The 18,876-nt window shown below is 43.0% G+C and overlaps 1 protein-coding gene across 1 annotated transcript in view; it reads left to right on the plus strand.

The window, feature by feature from the left end:
• Atp6v1c1 (ATPase, H+ transporting, lysosomal V1 subunit C1) overlaps positions 1–18,667 on the plus strand; it is a 30,541-nt gene extending 11,874 nt beyond the window's left edge. The window contains exons 3-13 of the mRNA NM_025494.3: positions 120–187; positions 2,251–2,336; positions 3,742–3,836; positions 5,543–5,634; positions 7,290–7,388; positions 9,164–9,232; positions 13,027–13,119; positions 13,239–13,332; positions 15,348–15,445; positions 16,756–16,882; positions 17,835–18,667. Of these exons, the coding sequence (NP_079770.2) occupies positions 120–187; positions 2,251–2,336; positions 3,742–3,836; positions 5,543–5,634; positions 7,290–7,388; positions 9,164–9,232; positions 13,027–13,119; positions 13,239–13,332; positions 15,348–15,445; positions 16,756–16,882; positions 17,835–17,930 (1,017 nt within the window). The 3' untranslated portion in view covers positions 17,931–18,667. The remainder of the gene's footprint in view (positions 1–119; positions 188–2,250; positions 2,337–3,741; positions 3,837–5,542; positions 5,635–7,289; positions 7,389–9,163; positions 9,233–13,026; positions 13,120–13,238; positions 13,333–15,347; positions 15,446–16,755; positions 16,883–17,834) is intronic.
• Positions 18,668–18,876: the final 209 nt, after the last annotated feature.

An 18,876-nucleotide genomic window follows, 5' to 3' on the forward strand; every position in this document is an offset into this window, starting at 1 on the left:
GCCCCAGGCTCATCTGGATCACACAGTAAGAGCAGTGTCAGAGCTAAGCAGACGATCCCTCTTCAATCAAAAGGATGGACATGACAAAAGCTGAGTACTAAGCTGAGTTTCCCTTGTAGGTTGGCACGTTGGATGTCTTGGTTGGCTTGTCGGATGAACTGGCTAAACTGGATGCATTTGTAGAAGGGTAATGTATATGCATGTATGGGGTGGAACAGAGAGACTCAGTTGTCAGTACCAGGCTATCTAGAGAGTCTCTCCAGACACTGTTCTAGTCCATGTGTATGCTACACTAGCTGAAGGATTTTGGGAGATGACTATTTTTCTCTGTATATGAATATTTTATGTGTATAATGTATGGATGTGTGCACATGTGCACCTATGGTTCAAGCATGTTCATGCACTGTGTGTGCCGGTGAACATGGATGTCAGGCACATTCTACCTTGGGTTTTTTTTTTTTGTTTGTTTGTATGTTTGTTTGTTTTTTTCCTTGATACAAGGTCTCTCATTGGAACCCCCAGGGCTTGCAGATTCAATTGGGCCACTGACCAGGAAACCTTTGGGATCCTCCTGTCTGCTTTCCCAACCCTGAGTTTGCAAACATACCTGATATTATCACTTATCCACTACATATCAAGCCTTATTAATCCATCAACTGGAGAACATTTAGTTTATTCTCTTTCTGGCTTATGTACTGTTTGTGAGCTGCATTTCTGTTTTTCTTGAATGTGTGTGTGCCTGGGAGTGGAGTCATTGGGTTTCTTGGTTCTTTATGAAGAACTGTTTTTACAGTGGCTGTACCAGTTCCTATTTGCATTATTAGATTTTATTGTTCTTGTTTTTTGAGACAGGTTTTTACACTGTTGCCCATGCTGCCTTGGAATTCACAGTGTAGCTCAGGCTGGCCCAGCACTTAGAGTGCTTCTGCTTCCGTCTTCCCAGTGCTGAGACTACAAGTGTGATCAGTGCTGAATCAGTTTAATTTTGCTGCATTTGTGCTAGGACCTACCATGAACTGATTTTACTGTAACCCTCCTGGTGGGTACAAAGCAGTATCTCATTGTTTGTTTGTTGTTTTTGATTGTTTTGTTTTGGAGACAGAGGAATACTTTGTAGCCCTGGCTGGCCTAGAGCTCTCTCTGTAGGCCAGTCTGCCTGCCTTTGCCTCCAGGTGCTGAGACTAAAGGCCTGTCCTGACTGGCCACATTCTGATTTTCATTCATGTTACTCTAACTAATGATGTATGGCTTATTCTATTTATTTATTTGTAAGGACCTATTTTTATTTATGTATATTTTTATTTATGTATATATGTGTTGTCAGTGTGTGTATGTGCAGTATGAGTACAGATACCAGTGGAGACTAGAAAAGGGCTTTAGATCCCCTGGAACTGGAGTTGCAGTTGGTGGTGAGCCACCTGACGTGGGTGTGTTGGAAACTGAACTTGAGTTCTCTAGAATTATGTTTTTTTTTTTTTTCATAGCTTCTCGGCCATCTATCTCTGGAGGCCCTCCCTTGACCTTTTATTTATTTATTTGCTTGAGACAGTTCATCATGATCCTACTGCCTCAGCCTTTGGAGTGCTGGGATTACAGTTGTACACTACCATGCTCATTTTGAGAAATTATTTTAAAATAAGAGCCTGCAGTAAGAAAGTAGTCCCAATATTGTATTGGTTTTCTAAAATATTGAAGGCAAGAAAAGAAGGCCTGTTGTAGGCAACAGTTGTGTGTAGAAGAGGTGAGTGACTGAGCCATGCTGTACACCTGTTTTCTGTCTCCCAGTTCTTGCAGGGCTGAGGCATGAGGATTGCCTGTTTAAGCCAGCCTGCACTGTATGATGTCATAGAACCAAGCTGGGGGGAAGCCTCAAATGAGGTCAGGGGCTTGCCCACTAAAACGAAAAAGCATGAAGGAGAAAAAAGTATCAAGTTAGGATGAGGGTTGTAAGTCCACATGCAGCAGAGGATGGTCTTGAAGTTGATCCTTCTGCTTCCACCTTGAAAGTGCTAGGATTACAAGAATGTGCCACTGTGACCAGTTTTCATGACTTTCTAGACTGAGAAACATTTTACATGTAGTCTCTGTAAAACCCTACGGTTGTGCAGTTGCTTTTTGCGCACAACCAAATCTTGATCCACTTCATTTTTTATGTCTTATATAAGGATTCATTGTATAGTATGATAGTCTATGTAACAAAGATTTTTTTTTTTTTTCAAAAAATGATGATTTTCTTTTTTAATTTCCCAGTGTGGTCAAGAAAGTGGCTCAGTACATGGCTGATGTGCTGGAGGACAGCAAAGATAAAGTTCAGGAGAACTTGCTGGCCAGCGGAGGTGAGCTCATTAGTTATGATTCCTGGTTACTAGTGTGTGACATCGTGCTTAGAAACATCAGAAAGGACGGTAAATCACAGATGGGGGGTGGGCTGCTTTGGCAAGGCTCTGAGGGAGGGTATGACTGGTGATTTACTAGCTGCATCTGCCCCCTGGAACACAATTCCATGTTACTCTTAGGTGGTACATGTAGTGTTAGGTGCGGCATCAGGCCTCCTGCAGAAGCGCTGTTTCTTTAGCTCCGTCGGGAACTACTTGCTGACTTAAAGCTGGACATCCCAGTTTTATTGCTGCTAGATGCCTCCTGTTTTCTACTTAATAGTACCCAGGAAGTGATTGATTTTATTACATGGTAATGCCTCTTTTCCATTAAAGTTAGAGTATTGCTGTCTTAGTACCCATAATTTATACATATCCATATCTCTATATAGATACAGATATCTGCCTGCAGCTATAAGTTAATATTTATATTGAGCCTGCTCAGTGATGATGACTTTATAAAGAAGATTTTTATTCATTTATTATTGATTTTAATTAATTAATTAATTAATTAATTTGTTTTTGAGACAGTCTCCGATTTCCTGGCTGGCCTGGAACTCACTATGTAGAGTAGGCTGGACTTGAATTCAGGAAGTTATCCTACCTTTACCTGGAATTAAAGGTGTTCAGCAAGCCGGGCATGGTGGCGTACACCTTTGATCCCAGCACTCGGAAGGCAGAAGCAGCCAGATTCCTGAGTTCGAGGCCAGCCTGGGCTACAAAGTGAGTTCCAGGACAGCCAGGGCTATACAGAGAAACCCTGTCTCCAAAAAAAAAAAAAGAAAGAAAGAAAAAAAAAAAAGAAAGAAAAAGGGTGTTCACCACATCTAACAATATCACTTTTAAACATTCTAGTTTTCTGGGGCTGGATAGATGGTTCAGTGGTTAAGAGGGCATACTGCTCTTGCAGAGTTTGAGTCCTGGCAGACACATTGGGTAGCTAATAACCACCTGTAATTCCAGCTTCAGGGAATCTCTTCTGGCCTCCTTCTGCAGGCACCTGCATTCATATTCACACACATGCCCTCCACCTCATGTACATGATTAAAAAATAAATCTTAAGTTTAGTGTTCTTCTAATCTCATTCACATTTATTTAATCAGGACCCTTTGGAAATCATATCTTTGCCTGTGTTAAAAGCAAGCAAACTCTCAGGCATAGTGAGGCATGCCTTTAATCTCAATGTTCAGGAGGTAGACACAGATGGATCTCTAAGTTAAAGGCCAGCCTTGTTTATAGAGTGAGTTCTAAATCAGCAGAGGCTACTCAGAGAAACTGTGTCTTGAAAGAATCTAAACAAACAAACAAAACCCACAAGAAAATGCTGCTACTTCTCTTCAGTAATTAATTTATTGTCTTATTTCAGTTGACTTGGTTACTTACATAACAAGGTTCCAGTGGGATATGGCTAAATATCCAATCAAGCAGTCTCTGAAAAATATTTCTGAAATAATTGCCAAGGTAAGACACGAAATGAGGCAGATGGGCACACTGATTTATAGAAGATTTGTTTAAATTATGTATGTGCATGGATATGTGTCATATATATGTGTGTGTATACATATATACATACATGTTGTGGGAAATATTAAAAAATTGGCACCATCCCACGCTATTCCCTGCTACTCGCTGCCCACTGTCTCGCTGCCTCTAGGCTTGCCACATGCAGCGACCCATCACGGTTCTCTTTCTGTAGATTCTGCTCCCATTCCCAGCCATCCACCCCTGTGGTTAGTGGTCCCAAATCCCAGTAGCCTGGTAAAACCAAAACTCTAGAAACTTACAAGTAATCAGCCAGATTTATATATCAGTAGATTCTCAAGTCGCAAGATGCCCATACAATAATTTCAGAGCCAATTGATAATGATACAAGTTGCCCACCTAGATTAGACAAGCTATCCCAATTATTCTATCCTTTGTGATATTCATAGCTACCTGGGGCTATTTAAAGCACATGGAATCTGGATCATCTTCCACTTGTTCCATCTTCCTTCCTTCTCCTGTCTCTGTCTCTAAAACTCTTAGCTCCGTCTCCCATTTCTCTGTCCAGTCACATGCTTCTTGTATTAATATTTAAATTGATTGGACAGGGAAAATTCTGCTACACTACATACACATACACACACATACACACACACACACACACACACAGAGAGAGAGGGAGGGAGGGAAGGAGGGAGAGAGAGAGAGAGGGGGAGAGAGAGGGAGAGAGAGAGAGAGAGCGCCATGAAATACTTTTTAGGTTTTTCCTTTTTTAAACTTTTTTCGATGTTTATTGTACGTGCATTGGTGTGTTTTGCTTGCACCTGTGTGAGGGTGTCAGAACCCCTTACACTGGAGGCAAAGGCAGGTGGGAGCTGTCATTTGGGTGCTAGGAATTAAACTGGGGTCCTCTAGAGGAGCAGCCAGCCAGTGCTCTTAGTTTTTGGGCCATCACTCCAGCCCCTTTGTTTTGTCTTTTGAGACAGGGTCTCTCTAGTAGTCCTGACTGTCATTGAACTCAGGTTCTCCTACCTCTGCCGCCTGAGTGCTGGGATTAAAGGTGTGTGCCGTCATGTCTAGCCTTAGAAGATTTTTGTTTAGTAATCTTCCACCTAGTGGGCTGGGTCACTTGATTTAGGAAGTAATGTGGCAATAGCAAGTAAATGAACTACGTGGACTAATGTAGTACAAAAGATTCATAGGAGCCGGGCGTGGTGGCGCATGCCTTTAATCCCATCACTTAGGAGGTAGAGTCAGGCGGATTTCTGAGTTCGAGGCCAGCCTGGTCTACAGAGTGAGTTCCAGGACAGCCAGAGCTATACAGAGAAACCCTGTCTCAAAAAAAAAAAAAAAAAAAAAAAAAAAAAGAAAAAAAGATTCATAGGAAATTTGTTAATAATGAAGTTTTGTTTTTGTTTTGCGTTAGTTTGTTTTTTGAGACAGGGTTTCTCCGTAAAGCCCTGGCTGTCCTGGAACTCACTCTGTAGACCAGACAGTCCTAGAATTCACAGAAATCAAACTGCCTTTGCCTCTCAAGTGGGGTTAAAGGCAGTGAAGTTGATTATTTTTTAAATGTCCTTTTAAAGTTTTAATGAAATCATATATTTTTATGCCAGAAAATATTTAAATTATATTGGTAGAGGCAAACCTAGAAATAACTTGCCCGTTTTTCTTCTCTTTTGAAGGGAGTGACTCAGATCGATAATGACCTAAAGTCTCGGGCGTCTGCATACAATAACCTGAAAGGGAATCTTCAGAATTTAGAGCGAAAGAACGCGTAAGTCTTTGTGGATGCTAAATGTGTGTGTGTGGTGCATGCATGCATGTTGTGCGGGACACCATTAGGGTTTAGAAAGTTCTAGTTTGTGCTGTTTCTGTAATCAGAATGATTTGTGGGGAGCTGGATAGATGGCTCAGCAGTTAGAGTGTTGGCTGCTCTTGCAGGGGGCCCGAGTTGGCTCCCAGCACTCGCGTGTAGCTGACACTTGTCTGTAACTTCATATCTAGGTGATCCGGATTTCTTCTTCTAACCTCTGCAGGCTCCCGCATGTGTGCCATACGTACACTTCTTTACGTGTACACACATGGAAAATACTTCTTATGATTTCTAAAGTATTTCATAGAGAAAGTTCAGTAATTTTACAGAATTTGAACAATGAGAAGAAATCAGTGTTTGCTGGTTTATTAAACTGTTTATAAATTGACTTGTCACGTGAGCTATGGTTTAGTTCCTTTAATGCATTTGATGTTTTACTGAAATTTGTGTAAAGTTAATTATTTTATCAATTTATTTATTACATAGCAATCACTTGCTGGTTCAAAGTTTTTTTTTTATGTAATTGTGCTATAATGATTATTTTCTACTTTCTCTGTTTCTAGGTTTAGATTTTTTAAAGTATTAACTTGGAATCTTATTTGGTTGATCTTACAGTATTATTGCAAGTGTAGTTTTAGGCTGTTTTGTTATTGGTAGTTTCCTTGTGCGTGCGTGTGTGCGTGTGTGCGTGTGTGTGTGTGTGTGTGTGTGTGTGTATGTATGTATGTGGTGTATTTGAGAGAATTGCACATGAGTCTGTGTGTGTACATGCGGAGAACAGGGGAGTCATCAGATTCCCTCCTGGTGTTAGCCACTTCTTTGGGTTATAGGTGTGCATAGCTTGTTACATGGATGCTGGTATCTGAACTCAGGTCTGCATGGTTGTGTAGCAAGTGCTCTTAACCACTGAGCCATCTTTCTAGCCGCCAAGTGTAGTTTTAAGTACATAGCTGTTCAAAGTTGTATCATCATCCAAGGAGAAAGCTGGATGGAGATGGTCTGTGGTACAAACAGGACAGGCATTTTCGTTATGGAAGACCAAATAGTATCACATTATATCTGGGGAAAGAGAGAAAGCAGAGGTTGTGCTTAGATGACATAATTTCATAATTACAGTGAAATAGACTCTGGTATCTGGTAACTCGTACTGTCCCAGCCAGGATATGTAATTAAGAGAAGAACCGAGCTATGGTAATTAAAATAAGCACAGAGTTGGACATTGATGTCAAACTTTGACAGGCATTGGCACTTCTTGGGTTGCAGGGATAGGATACATCTGGCTAACTATTGACTTCTTATATACATTTTTTTTTTAATTAAAAGTTTTTATTTTCTGTGTATTATTGTATGTATGTGGACCAAGTGCATGCCTAGGGCTCTTTCTTGGAGGTCAGAAGAAGGTGTCAGATACCTGGTAGCTGAGCCACCATGTGGGTGTTGGGAATTGAGTCGCCAGCTCTCCAGCCCCTAACTGTTGACTTCTTATGGAGCAAAACTGTTTCCTAAGACTGATGCCTCTGAGGTGCATTTACCACGAGATCACCCTGCCCTTCTTTCCTTGGGTTACAGAAGCATTTGGACATGTACTCACCAGTGATTCTCTTCTTACTCTTCAGGGGAAGTTTGCTAACGCGAAGCCTGGCGGAAATCGTGAAGAAAGATGACTTTGTTCTTGATTCGGAGTATCTTGTCACATTGCTGGTGGTAGTTCCCAAGTATGTCTGTTTCAAGAGTCCATAGTGGCACTCACCTTTAATGCCAGCACTGGGGAGGCAGAGGCAGGTGGATGTCTGTGAGTTCGAGGCCAGCCTGGTCTACAGAGTGAGTGCCAGGACAGCCAGGGCTACACAGAGAAAACCCTGTCTCGGAAAAAAAACAACAGAAAGACCCCAGAAAGTGAAGAATGTGTTTTTTCCCTATAAAGGGCTGGGCAGTCTTTTTGGCTTTGCCACTCTTAACAACTGCTGTGCTTTACCGTGGCAATTGGTTGTTAGAGCTGAAGCAGCCGCAGAGTCTGTGAACAGGCGAAGTAAAAGCACTGTGCTTACTAACACAAATGCACATAGTTTGCTCACCTTTGGATCTAATAACCCTTTGAGGTCTCCCTTTGACTTCTGTATGAATGTTTGCTCAATGTGTAGTTTTGGAGAATCTAAAGAGTAGAAAGTAAAGAGTAGAACTGAGTGGGTGGCTTGCACAGTGTGGCATACACCTTTAATCCCAGCAGTGGGCAGGCTGAGGCAGACAGATCTCTGTGAGCTGAGGCTAGCCTAGGCTGCACAAGAGATTCCAGGCCAGCCAGATACATGGTAAGGCCCTGTTTCAAAAGAAGGGCGTAAAAGCCTGTGTTGGAGAGACACGTTCAGTGGCCTCAGGTCCTGCACTGCTGACATCTCTGGGGATTCTAAGCTGAGACAGGCTGCATTGTTTTTTTAGAATATCACTGCATGAAGCCTACCTTCTTTGTTCTGTATTTTATCTGGTTAGGGAATTGGGAATAAAAGAGAAACACTGGCTCCTGGAGGAGGATGGAGAGGAATAGTAAGGGAATCAGTTTCCCTAATGGTACCTGACTGGAGCATTTCTCCTCAGAGTGTAGGCTTTTGGATTTTTCTGGTTTTTTTTTTCTTTAGGGCTGTCCTTGAACTGGCACTATGGTCTGACTGGCTTGGGGCTTGCCCTGCTCCTGCCTTCACTTCCCAAGTACTGGAGTCACAGGCACACATACATCACTGTGCCCAGGGTGCAAAGCTTTGCTCCATGCTTTTCTTGCACAGTTGTTCCCAGAACATTGGAACATGATATTTATTTTAAAATCCTATTTATATTTGCCCATATTTTTCTTACTTGGCTTTATTTTAAAATTGTGTTGAGAAAATTTCAGCTTTTTGTACCATAAGATGTAAACAAGAGCCCCTGTAGATCACTTTACATAGTCAGCTACCTGTGTCTACCAACCTTTACTGTAAATCACACATACTTATCTCTCCACACCCCCAAAGCCAGTGGCCTTTCCAGAAAGCTGTTGCACAGTGTTCTGAGGCAGTCTCCTTTATTGTTACTGTGTCCTCGCTACTTCCTGAGGTACGCCCTGCTTTCTGTAAAATAGGGTTTTAGTTAGCCTTTTGTAATGGCCACCAAATGGTAGTAATTTCCCATGGCCTCTTCTGTTTTTTTAAATGAGGTATAAATTAATGTTTTCCAGCCATGCAGTTTAAAAATAATGTAGAATCTGTACTGTGCTTTGCCACGTTAACAAGCCAAGCTGTGCCTCTGTCGCAACAGTCCCTGGCTGTGCGGGAGGCAGTCCAGACTTCTTGCTTCATTCCGTGTTTGTGAGGCGCCCTCAGTAGGAGACTGATGTTTTGCTACACATATGATGTGCTTTATTGGAGCCACATTTCCCATGTGTCCCATGTTTTCTCTTCCTGGACATGGCAGAAATGGGACTTGTCTGTCCTTCCTGATGTTTACTGTGTCCTTTCTGCAGGCTGAACCACAATGACTGGATTAAGCAGTATGAAACGCTCGCAGAAATGGTAGTACCAAGGTCAAGCAAGTAAGTAGCCATCTTGCAACAGTGCTTTGTTTCCTACAAGTCTTCCAACAGCTTGTGGGATTAGGAAATCTCTTTGTGGTCTGTGTTTCCTTTGCAGTAAATCTGTAATTTTAGAGCCCTTGTTTTTACTTCATAAATTGTCAACTCTAGTTATCACCATTTCATATCTAGAAGGGAGTGGCATACCTGGCTTGACCCCTCATTTTCATAGATGGAGGTGTGAGGACTATAAGGTGAGGCCAGAGCCACACTTACCGGGAAGATGATGCCAGGGCCAGAGCCAGGGCCAGGGCCAGGGCCAGCCATGGGTTTAAGGAGCTTGGCCAGGGCCAGCTATGGGGCTTCTGCTACATCTTGTTGCCTCCTTGAAGCTTCCATCCGCTGTTGCTGTGTCTCCTCTAGGAACTAAGTCTTCATTTACCTAGCAAAGGAGTCATATCAGGTAGCTCCTGGAATGTGTGAACCTTCAAATTTTGTTTGAGTAGATGATGGGGCCAGATCTGTATAGTCTTTAAAAAGCCACAGAATGCTTGCCTTTTTAGTAAGCATTTTGAGTTATGAGTTTAATGTGCATTGTCTATTTATTAGTTACAGCAGTGCTGTGAGGCACTTTAGCCAGCTAATTTCTACATAGGATAGGAGGCTGTGTTTAGGTGGTCTAAAGCATATGGTTTCCAAGTGCCCAATGGCAAGGCAAGGCAGGGTTGACAATGGTTTTGTAGCTTGTGACCTATATCACCAGTCTGTGGCCAGTTATTGCTGCATGACATGCCTTGTTAAAGAGAAGGTATCAAAGACAGTGAGAAAGTGAACTTCGTAAGCTCAGGCCAGAAGTACTTTCTTTTCCAGCTCATTGTGCCATACAGGAGTTAGTTTGGTATAATGGAAAATCATGGACCCTATTGATGGTTCTTCTTCTAGCTTGCCTGGGTATGTCTTTGAACTTTTGGGTCCCACTGTCTTTTCTCAAATGTCAAAGAAGTTAGGAAGTTAGTTTAAGACGTGATAGAGTATATAAAACATAAGGTATCGTTGACATTTGACAAGTATTGAGAAATAAGTCACAAATCTGAGCTCATTGTGATTTTCCCCCTGTATTTGGAGTAATACCCTTTATTAAAGCCAACTCTTCACATGGCAAACTGAAGACAGTGGTTGTATCTTAACATGCAGTCTCATTTGGGCCGTCGATCCTGACCAGTAGTAACTTCTCTACATCATTTGAGCTCAGAGGTCAACACAGTATTCTGGAAGCAGGTATCCAGGAGGAGGGTGAGGCTCAGTGCACAGTGTCCTCTAGTGGTAGACATGTAGAAGTCAGGCTTCGGGGTTGGGTGGGGGACTGCATAAGTTAGTGAATAAGCTCTGATTTTGAAAGGACTTTATACCATTTCAGAGAGTTAGGTTGTTTGCTAATCACTTTAATAATTTAAAGGAAGGATAGTAAAATCCAGGCAGTACTTGTCCTAATGGCCTTTTGGATCCCCAGCCCCACCTCACAGTGTAAAGTGCATTTGGCATCAATGTCCATGGAGAACATAGAGCTAGCCAAGTAGCAATGGGCAGAGCATATAGTTCACACAAGCCAGCTAGGCCTTCAGGGCCCTGCTCTGGCACCCACTATTCAGGAAGGAACTCTGGCTTGATAAAGATTTTTGTTTGCCTTGTAGCTAACATTTTTCATTTTGGGTGTGTGGTGTTGGGGGTTAAACCCAGAACTTGGCACATAGTAGGCAAGTAGCCTGCTCTGATCCTCATCTCGGTTAACTAAAATTTTAGTTACCCCGAGGTAGTTATTGTTTCAAGCCTTTACTCAAACTAAGTAAATTAGATATGGGTAGTAGGGTTGGAGAGATGGCTCAGTGGTTAAGAACATTGGCTGCTCTTCAGTGGACCTGTGTTCAATTCCCAGTGCCCACATGGCAGTTCATTACTGCCTAAAATTCCAGTTTTAAAGGCTCTGTTACCATCACACAAACATTCACGCAGGCAAAACATCATAGTGATGGGGTTAGAGTTGGCTTAGCCATTAAGAGCATTGGCTATTCTTGCAGAGGATCCAGGTTTGGTTCCAGCACCTACATGGTAGCTCACAATCACCTGTAACTTAAGTTACATTGGAGGTCTCTTCTGACCTCCAATGGTACCACATACACACACACATGATGCACAGACATATATCCAGGCAAACACCAGTACTCAAAATAGAAATAAGTATTAAAAAAACATAGATAGTATCACTTGATCACCTGCCTGCCCGCCCTCCTTCCCTTCCTCTATTCTTTCCTCCCTCCCTCCTTCCCTCTCTCCTTTCCTTTTCTTTTTATTTCTATTGAGACAGTTTCTCATGTAGCCCAGGCTGGCCTGAACTCATACTTTGCCTGTCTCTATCTCTCAAGGGCTGTATGTTCCACCAGGCCAAGCTTGACATATGTGTAGCCAGGTCTGGCTTGGGGCTCATGATCCTTTCAACTCTGCCTCCCAAGGGCTGAGTAATACCATCTTAGCTAGATAGTGCATACGTGGGTATCATCTTACCTAGATTTTGGATTCCTTTTGAGAAAGATTCTCTTTCTGTAGTGCAGGCTAGCTTAGAATTCACTCTGTGGCCCGGGCTGGCCTTGTACTCCTAATGATCTTCATGGCTCAGATTCCCAAGTGTTGGGATCACAGGTGTGATCCATCACATCCAGGTTTATTTGTTTTCAACTAATATTCTTAAATTTGAAAGATTCTTTTAGGAGTGTTTGTGTGTGTGTGTGTGTGTGTGTGTGTGTGTGTGTGTGTGTGTGTGTGTGTACATGTGTACCATGTGCATGCCTGGTGCCCAGGGATGTCAAAGAAGGCATTGGCTCCCCTGAAACTGTAGTTATGAATCTGAGACCTCAACCTCAACCTGCTCTTAACTGCTGAGCCATCTCTCCAGCTCTCATTAAAACCCTTCCTGTGGCTCACTGTCCACCTGAGTTTGAAAGGCACTAGGAAAAGAACTAGGCGATCATTTCATAGGGTGGCTTAGGGAAGGAGGTGTCAGTGTTCTGAATCAGGAGCACTTCACTGATGATGGCGGTGAGGCCCTCCCTGTCCTGTGCTGTGGAGGTGGCCTCAAGTGACTGACCAGCTGATTGGTCAAGAGCCAGGGCAGATTTAGTTCTTAAAGCCAGCCTTTAGGTGAGCTCTGTAGTTAGCACCTGAATTTACTGGACGGATGAGGAGTTCACTAGGCTTCTGGGGAAAATGAAACTTAAAATACTTTGTCTAATTTTAATTTATTTAATTAAAAAGAAAGCATTTAAATTCCTCAAGAACCCTTTCAGTTTCATCAGTCTTGCTTCTGTTTTAGAATCACCATATTATAAATAAATACTATGGGCTGGAGAGGTGGCTCAGTGGTTAGGAGAGTACCTGGGTTCTGTTACCGAGCTGGCAAGTTCTGATTGGGGGTGTGGTGGGTGGGGAGACAGGAGTTGATAGCAGTCCAGAGTGGTTGAGGCAGACCCTGGTGAGCTGGCTGGATTAGACTGGAAAGAGGAAGAATAGTTCATGAGACAAGAAGAGACAGTTTGACCAAGCAGACTGGTGCTAGAAGTTGAACTGCACGCTCCAGAGTGTGAGCAGATAACTTTGTTAGCTAGGAGGTGTGGTAGAGGGTGTGAAGGCCTGTCTGTCAGGAGTGCCCATTGTCTTTCCCGTTGGAGGTGGTGCAGATGAAGTGAGGTGAGGGTCCCTTCTCATCCTGTTTCTCAATTCTGCTGTTTAAGTATAGAGCTTAAAATGACTTTTTCCCCCTTTAGTGTTCTTTCAGAGGACCAAGACAGTTATCTTTGTAACGTCACCTTGTTTAGAAAAGCAGTTGATGATTTCAGACACAAAGCCAGAGAAAACAAGTAAGTCTATCTGTCTAATCTGTCTCATGTATATACAGAGATGTATATTTTTTTTTTTTTAAATGTGTTGGCTTGGCTATATGTGGTGTAGACAAATTTGGATTTTCCTCCATATTTAGGTTCATAGTTCGTGACTTCCAGTATAACGAGGAGGAGATGAAAGCAGATAAAGAAGAAATGACCAGGCTGTCTACTGACAAGAAGAAGCAGTTTGTACGTGTCCTTCCTTAGTGTTGTCAGTGTGCAGCAGAGGATGAAGCAGTGCTGCTGTCTCTGACTAGGGTTTGAGGTCCTTTACTATCCTCCTCTTTTGAGACAGTTTCATCCCATGGTCAGGTGGAATGCACTGTGTGGCCCAGGGCCGTCTGGAGCTCGGGGACTCTCTTGCCTCAGCTTTAGAGTGTAGGGATTATAGGCAGCCAGCAAGTGCCAGGTCCCTCTGTCAGCACTCCCACAGCTGGGCTGTGTGTCCATGCCTGCCTCAGCCCCTTTACACCTCAGGTCCCACCTCTGAGCCGCAGCCTCCTTTTGTAGTCTCTTCATTGGATTTTTTTTAGAGCTTATTTTGCTTTTGATTCTTGGAAAATGGAAAAATACATTCTGGGGATACTGAAAGGGGAGGAAAATATGAAAATGTAGTTTATAATTTGGTGCTTGAAAAATGTAAATGTTGGGACTGAAGATGTAGTTCAGTAGAGTGCTTACTTAACGTGCACAAAGCCACAGTGCCACAGTGCCAAACACTGGCTGTGGGGGCACACCCTGTAATCCCAGCACTGGGGGAAGAGCAGAGGGTAAGGGAGTTCTAGGTTATCCTTGGTTACATGAGAGCTTGTCTCAAAGGTAATGAAGATGTACAATTAAATATGTGTCCATCCCCAGCAGCTCAGGGTTGTGTATAAGAAGGAGATGCCTGTGGCAGCTCCTCCCAGGCCAGCCCAGGCTTTCCTCAGACACCAGGGAACCCTTGACCCTGCACAGCTGCACAACCACTTACCCCACTGACTGCTCTGCTTCCTAGCAGGCAGATGTCACATGCTGTGTGCCTGGAAGCTCAAAGAGCAGACATTTCCATCAGAGCTTATTGTATCCTCTTGGCCTAAACATAGTTGTTTGGTACATCCAAATGATCCTAAGTTAGGTGTTAAGTCAATGATGTCTTTGTAGGTCGACAGGAAGAGGCATTGTTTGACATCTTTGAAGAAGTTCTTTTTTTTTTTAATTGGGTATTTATTTAATTTACATTTCCAATGCTATCCCAAAAGTCCCCTACATGCTCCCCCACCCACTCCCACTTCTTGGCCCTGACATTTCCCTGTATTGAGGCATATAAAGTTTGCGAGACCAATGGGCCTCTCTTTCCACTGATGGCCGACTAGGCCATCTTCTGATTCATATGCAGCTAGAGACACAAGCTCTGGGGATACTGGTTAGTTCATATTGTTGTTCCACCTATATGATTGCAGATCCCTTCAGCTCCTTGGGTACTTTCTCTAGCTCCTCCATTGGGGGCCCTGTGATCCATCCAATAGCTGACTGTGAGCATCTACTTCTGTGTTTGCCAGGCCCGGGCATAGTCTCACAAGAGACAGCCATATCTGGGTCCTTTCAGCAAAATCTTGCTAGTGTATGCAATGGTGTCAGCGTTTGGAAGCTATTATGGGATGGATCCCCGGATATGGCAGTCTCTAGATGGTCCATCCTTTCGTCTCAGCTCCAAACTTTGTCTCTGTAACTCCTTCCATGGGTGTTTTGTTCCCAATTCTAAGAAGGGGCAAAGTTCTTAAATTGTACTAAAGACTTAAGTTCAACAAGAGCTTGCATTGCATAGAATCAGGAAAATATAAATCATGAGCAGGTTTCAGAGACTCTGGGTGGGAATGGCTGTGCTCCTGAGAATTTGCAGGTTGGCTTCTCTGCTAGTGTGTTAAGAATGTTGAGTATCATAGTGTGCTCAAGTGTTTATGCTACAGCTTTCAAGTCCACTTTAAACTGCTTTCATGAAGGCATGTTCCTCTTGCTCTTGATGTACCTAGTTCACTCTAGAGTCTGCTGAGGCTACTGAGTAGTGGCTTACCCTTTCGTTTAAGAGCATGGTAAGATAATTGTATCCAGTATAATATTTGAAACTTTCATATTGTGGCTAATCACTTAAAAAGAATGCCTGACTTGTCTAATTGCCATTTGAAAACCAAATTTGTGGTAATTTTGTGTTTCTCTTTTCAAAGGGACCACTTGTGCGGTGGCTTAAAGTGAATTTCAGTGAGGCGTTTATTGCGTGGATTCATATAAAAGCATTACGGGTTTTTGTGGAGTCTGTTTTAAGGTAAGAAATTTATGGAGAAAGCTGGAGTCGCAGAGTTCGGTGTGCCTCTCTCATGACCCAGTCCAGCCTTGTGAAGGTGATTTGGACCAGCCAAAGAGCCAGTTAGGAGGAAGTGGCTGTCAGGGTCACACAGCTTGTCAAGTGCATATTTATCTGGTTCTTTAACACCAGGTTCAGGAAAAGAGACCCACACTGCTCCGTCTCTCACATTTAGTCATGTACTGTTTAAGGAGAGTCGGTGTGAGCAGTTAGCGATTTCATTGTGGGGCACACACAATGTACTGTGTAGTTATGTGTAGTTGGTGTACGAATCAGTTGCTCACTCACCATGGCCACTTGTTTTGTTTGATGTAGTCTCTCTAGGCTGACCTGGAGCTCAGTTTTACCGTAGGCTGGCTCAAACTTTGATCTTCCTGCCTCAACCTCCTAAGTGCAGGTCTGTGCTGTCATGTGTGCTCCACATGGCCTCTTGGTGCTGACCAGTATGTGGGACTTCCCTGGAGGGGCAGGTTTGTGTACTCCAGCTCCCCCATAAACCCAGGACTGCCCTGCAATGAAGGGCTCTAGGCTAAGAAATGTTGAACTCCATTGTAATGGGGGGAGCACCACCGTTTGTGTTTGCCTGTGTGTTGTCTGTGTACCACAGTGCCTGTGAGGTCCAGAAGAGCCATTAGATCCTCTGGAACTGGAGGTACAGACAGTTGGTAGCTGCTATGTAGGTGTGGGAATTGAACCCAGGTCCTCCGGAAGAGCAGCCTGTGCTCTTAACCATTGAGCCATCTCTCCAGCTTCATGGAAACCCATTAGTTTTGAGCTGTGTATGCAGCCATGCCCCTCAGTTTTAAGTTTTAAATTTCAAGTGCTTATAGTAGGCATGGAAAGTCTCAGCTTTTAAGTACAAACAGATCTTCTAGCCGTAGATTGTCTTTACATACTGGCATATTCATAGATTATTGTGAAATTGAATACTAATTAATTCCTAGCGATTGGCTTGTCTGGGTTTCCTCCTCTACAGCCTAGATTAACCTTAAGCTTGTACAACCCCTGCCTCAGCCTCCCCAGTGTTGGGGTCGCAGGCCTGAGCTCACACCCCTTAAAGTGGCTTGCTTTTTACTGAAAGGGCACTAATGGGCTTGGAGGTTTGTGTTTCCATGCTAGTGGAAGCATCTGTGGCTGGTGACAGACCTGGAAAGGGAGTATTTAACACAGAACACACTGTGTCCATGAAGAGAGACGCGGGACGCTGTTTGCTCTACAAGGAAAATGGCTCTCTGTGCTTGTGCTGTGCACTGTCTCTGTTGCTCTCTAAGGTATGGCTTGCCGGTGAACTTCCAAGCAATGCTCCTTCAGCCGAATAAGAAGTCAGTGAAGAAGCTAAGAGAAGTGCTGCACGAGTTGTACAAGCATCTGGACAGCAGTGCGGCTGCCATCATTGACGTGAGTGCACCTTAGCCTAGGGCAGTAGGACTTGGGAGGTGGAGAAAAGACTGCATGAGGATTCTCAGAAGCATGGACACCAGGCCATTTGTGTCCCCTGAGCACCCCCTTTCTTAGGTAAACGTTCCATGGCTGTATATACTAGCTGCAGCTGTTCTGGGTATTTCTAGAAGCTCATCATTGTTTTGTTATATGTATCAGATGTTTATAGTTGCAGACGTTCAGGAACAACCAATGTTCTAATTGTTTTTAAAAATTGTAGATTGCGGACAGGAAGGAAATATGAAATTATTTCAGTTTTGTTTTGTAGAAGTAATAGTAGATTAGCAATTTATGTTTGTATTTATTTTGGAAGGGCGTGCGTGTGTACGTGTGTGTGTGTGTGTGTGTGTGTGTGTGTGGTTATCATTTCACTGTATTCTTGGGCTTTGATTTACAGTTTAAATTTCACAGATCTTGCTGGTTTTCTCTATAGTTTATGATCTTGTGTATAGGAAAAATGAAAAATTAGTTTTCTTGATAAGAGAAAATGTAGGAAATAACTTGATATCTTAAAATCTTGGAGAAACTAAGAATCCTAAGTCTTTGGTACAAATTTTGCTCTCACTAAATTCTTACAAGGCACAAATAGATCTGGAATCTTTCAAACCACACTTGGTTTATTTAGATACTACGTTTTAAAAGCCTTGTGTCCTAAACCCAAGATTTAAAAAGTTACCTCTTACAGTTCTACATAGTAAACCGGGAAAGTCATGGTTCAGTCAGTCAGACAGGCTTTGGGGCGGAGCCTGGCCTGGCTCCCTCTCCGTGACTCAGCAGGCATAGGCTCTTCCTGTTCTTACAGCTAAGTGAAGACTTAGATTAAATTCATGTACATGCATGACTTCAGCCAGACCAGGTATCCGTAAAAGACCTTGTAAGCAGCTGACTGCTGTTTGTGGTTTTTCTGCAGGCTCCCATGGATATCCCTGGCCTAAACCTGAGTCAGCAGGAATACTACCCCTATGTGTATTACAAGATTGATTGCAACTTGCTGGAATTCAAGTAAACTGAGCTCCTCCCAGTCAATCCTGGCCTTGTGTTGGTGTTGCTCACACAAGTAACTCTCATAACTCTCACGCCCTCTGCTTGCTCCTTCCCCTTCCCCTAGATGAATTTCTCATGTGGTCCATATCTCAACATTTGCTTTTTAAAGAAAAATATATATATTGTTTCTTTTTATTGATCAGGTCTGTAAATGTGTACTGAAAAAAATCAGAGTTTATTTATAAATAGAATAGTTTATTTAAAGAGGTATTTTCCTCCTTGATATCATGGTATGCATAATTCTGTGTGTTACTGTTGTGCACAGCCTTGTTTACAGGGAATGGTCTAAGCATACCATTTCATTCACTGTATTAGTAGACATAACTGTTGAGTAGTTACTAAGTTGTGATGTAGTGCTATGTGACAACGTTCAGGTGTGTGCTTTTGGAATGCTCTGACTATCTTGTCAGCACTGTTGACCCCACAGGACAGAATAAAAGAACCTGTGCCCACTGTGCTGTGTGTGACTTGAGAGGCTCCAGGGGCCGCCGCCTCCTGGGCTGCTTCAGGGGCTGCTGCTGCCGAGCTCTGAGCACTCCTGTCTGACTCGCATAGGATTTAGTTGTGCCAAATTTGGGTCAGAGCGCAAATCAGAAGGTTATTTTTCCAACACATGGTGATATTTATATTTGGACACTGGGCGTTTAGCTCTCTTAAATAAGAAGTGGGACCAGTTTTGAATAAAGTGTAGCAAAACTATGCAGTGCTAGTCATTTATTTTGTCTAAGTCTTTACGTTTGTTTTTTTGATGTTGATAATCATAAAGGCCTCACTTTTACTTTGCCTTTCTGGTACAGTCCCTGAAGTGAACAACTTGACGTAAAATTTAGGAAGAACTCAGGGTGGAGTTGAGGTAACACTGTACTCCTGTAAGTCACACAGCTTTGTGAGTGGAGAACTAGTCTGCA

This window comes from Mus musculus, chromosome 15, assembly GCF_000001635.26.
Source record: "Mus musculus strain C57BL/6J chromosome 15, GRCm38.p6 C57BL/6J".
In the NCBI taxonomy this organism is placed as follows: Eukaryota; Metazoa; Chordata; class Mammalia; order Rodentia; family Muridae; genus Mus; species Mus musculus.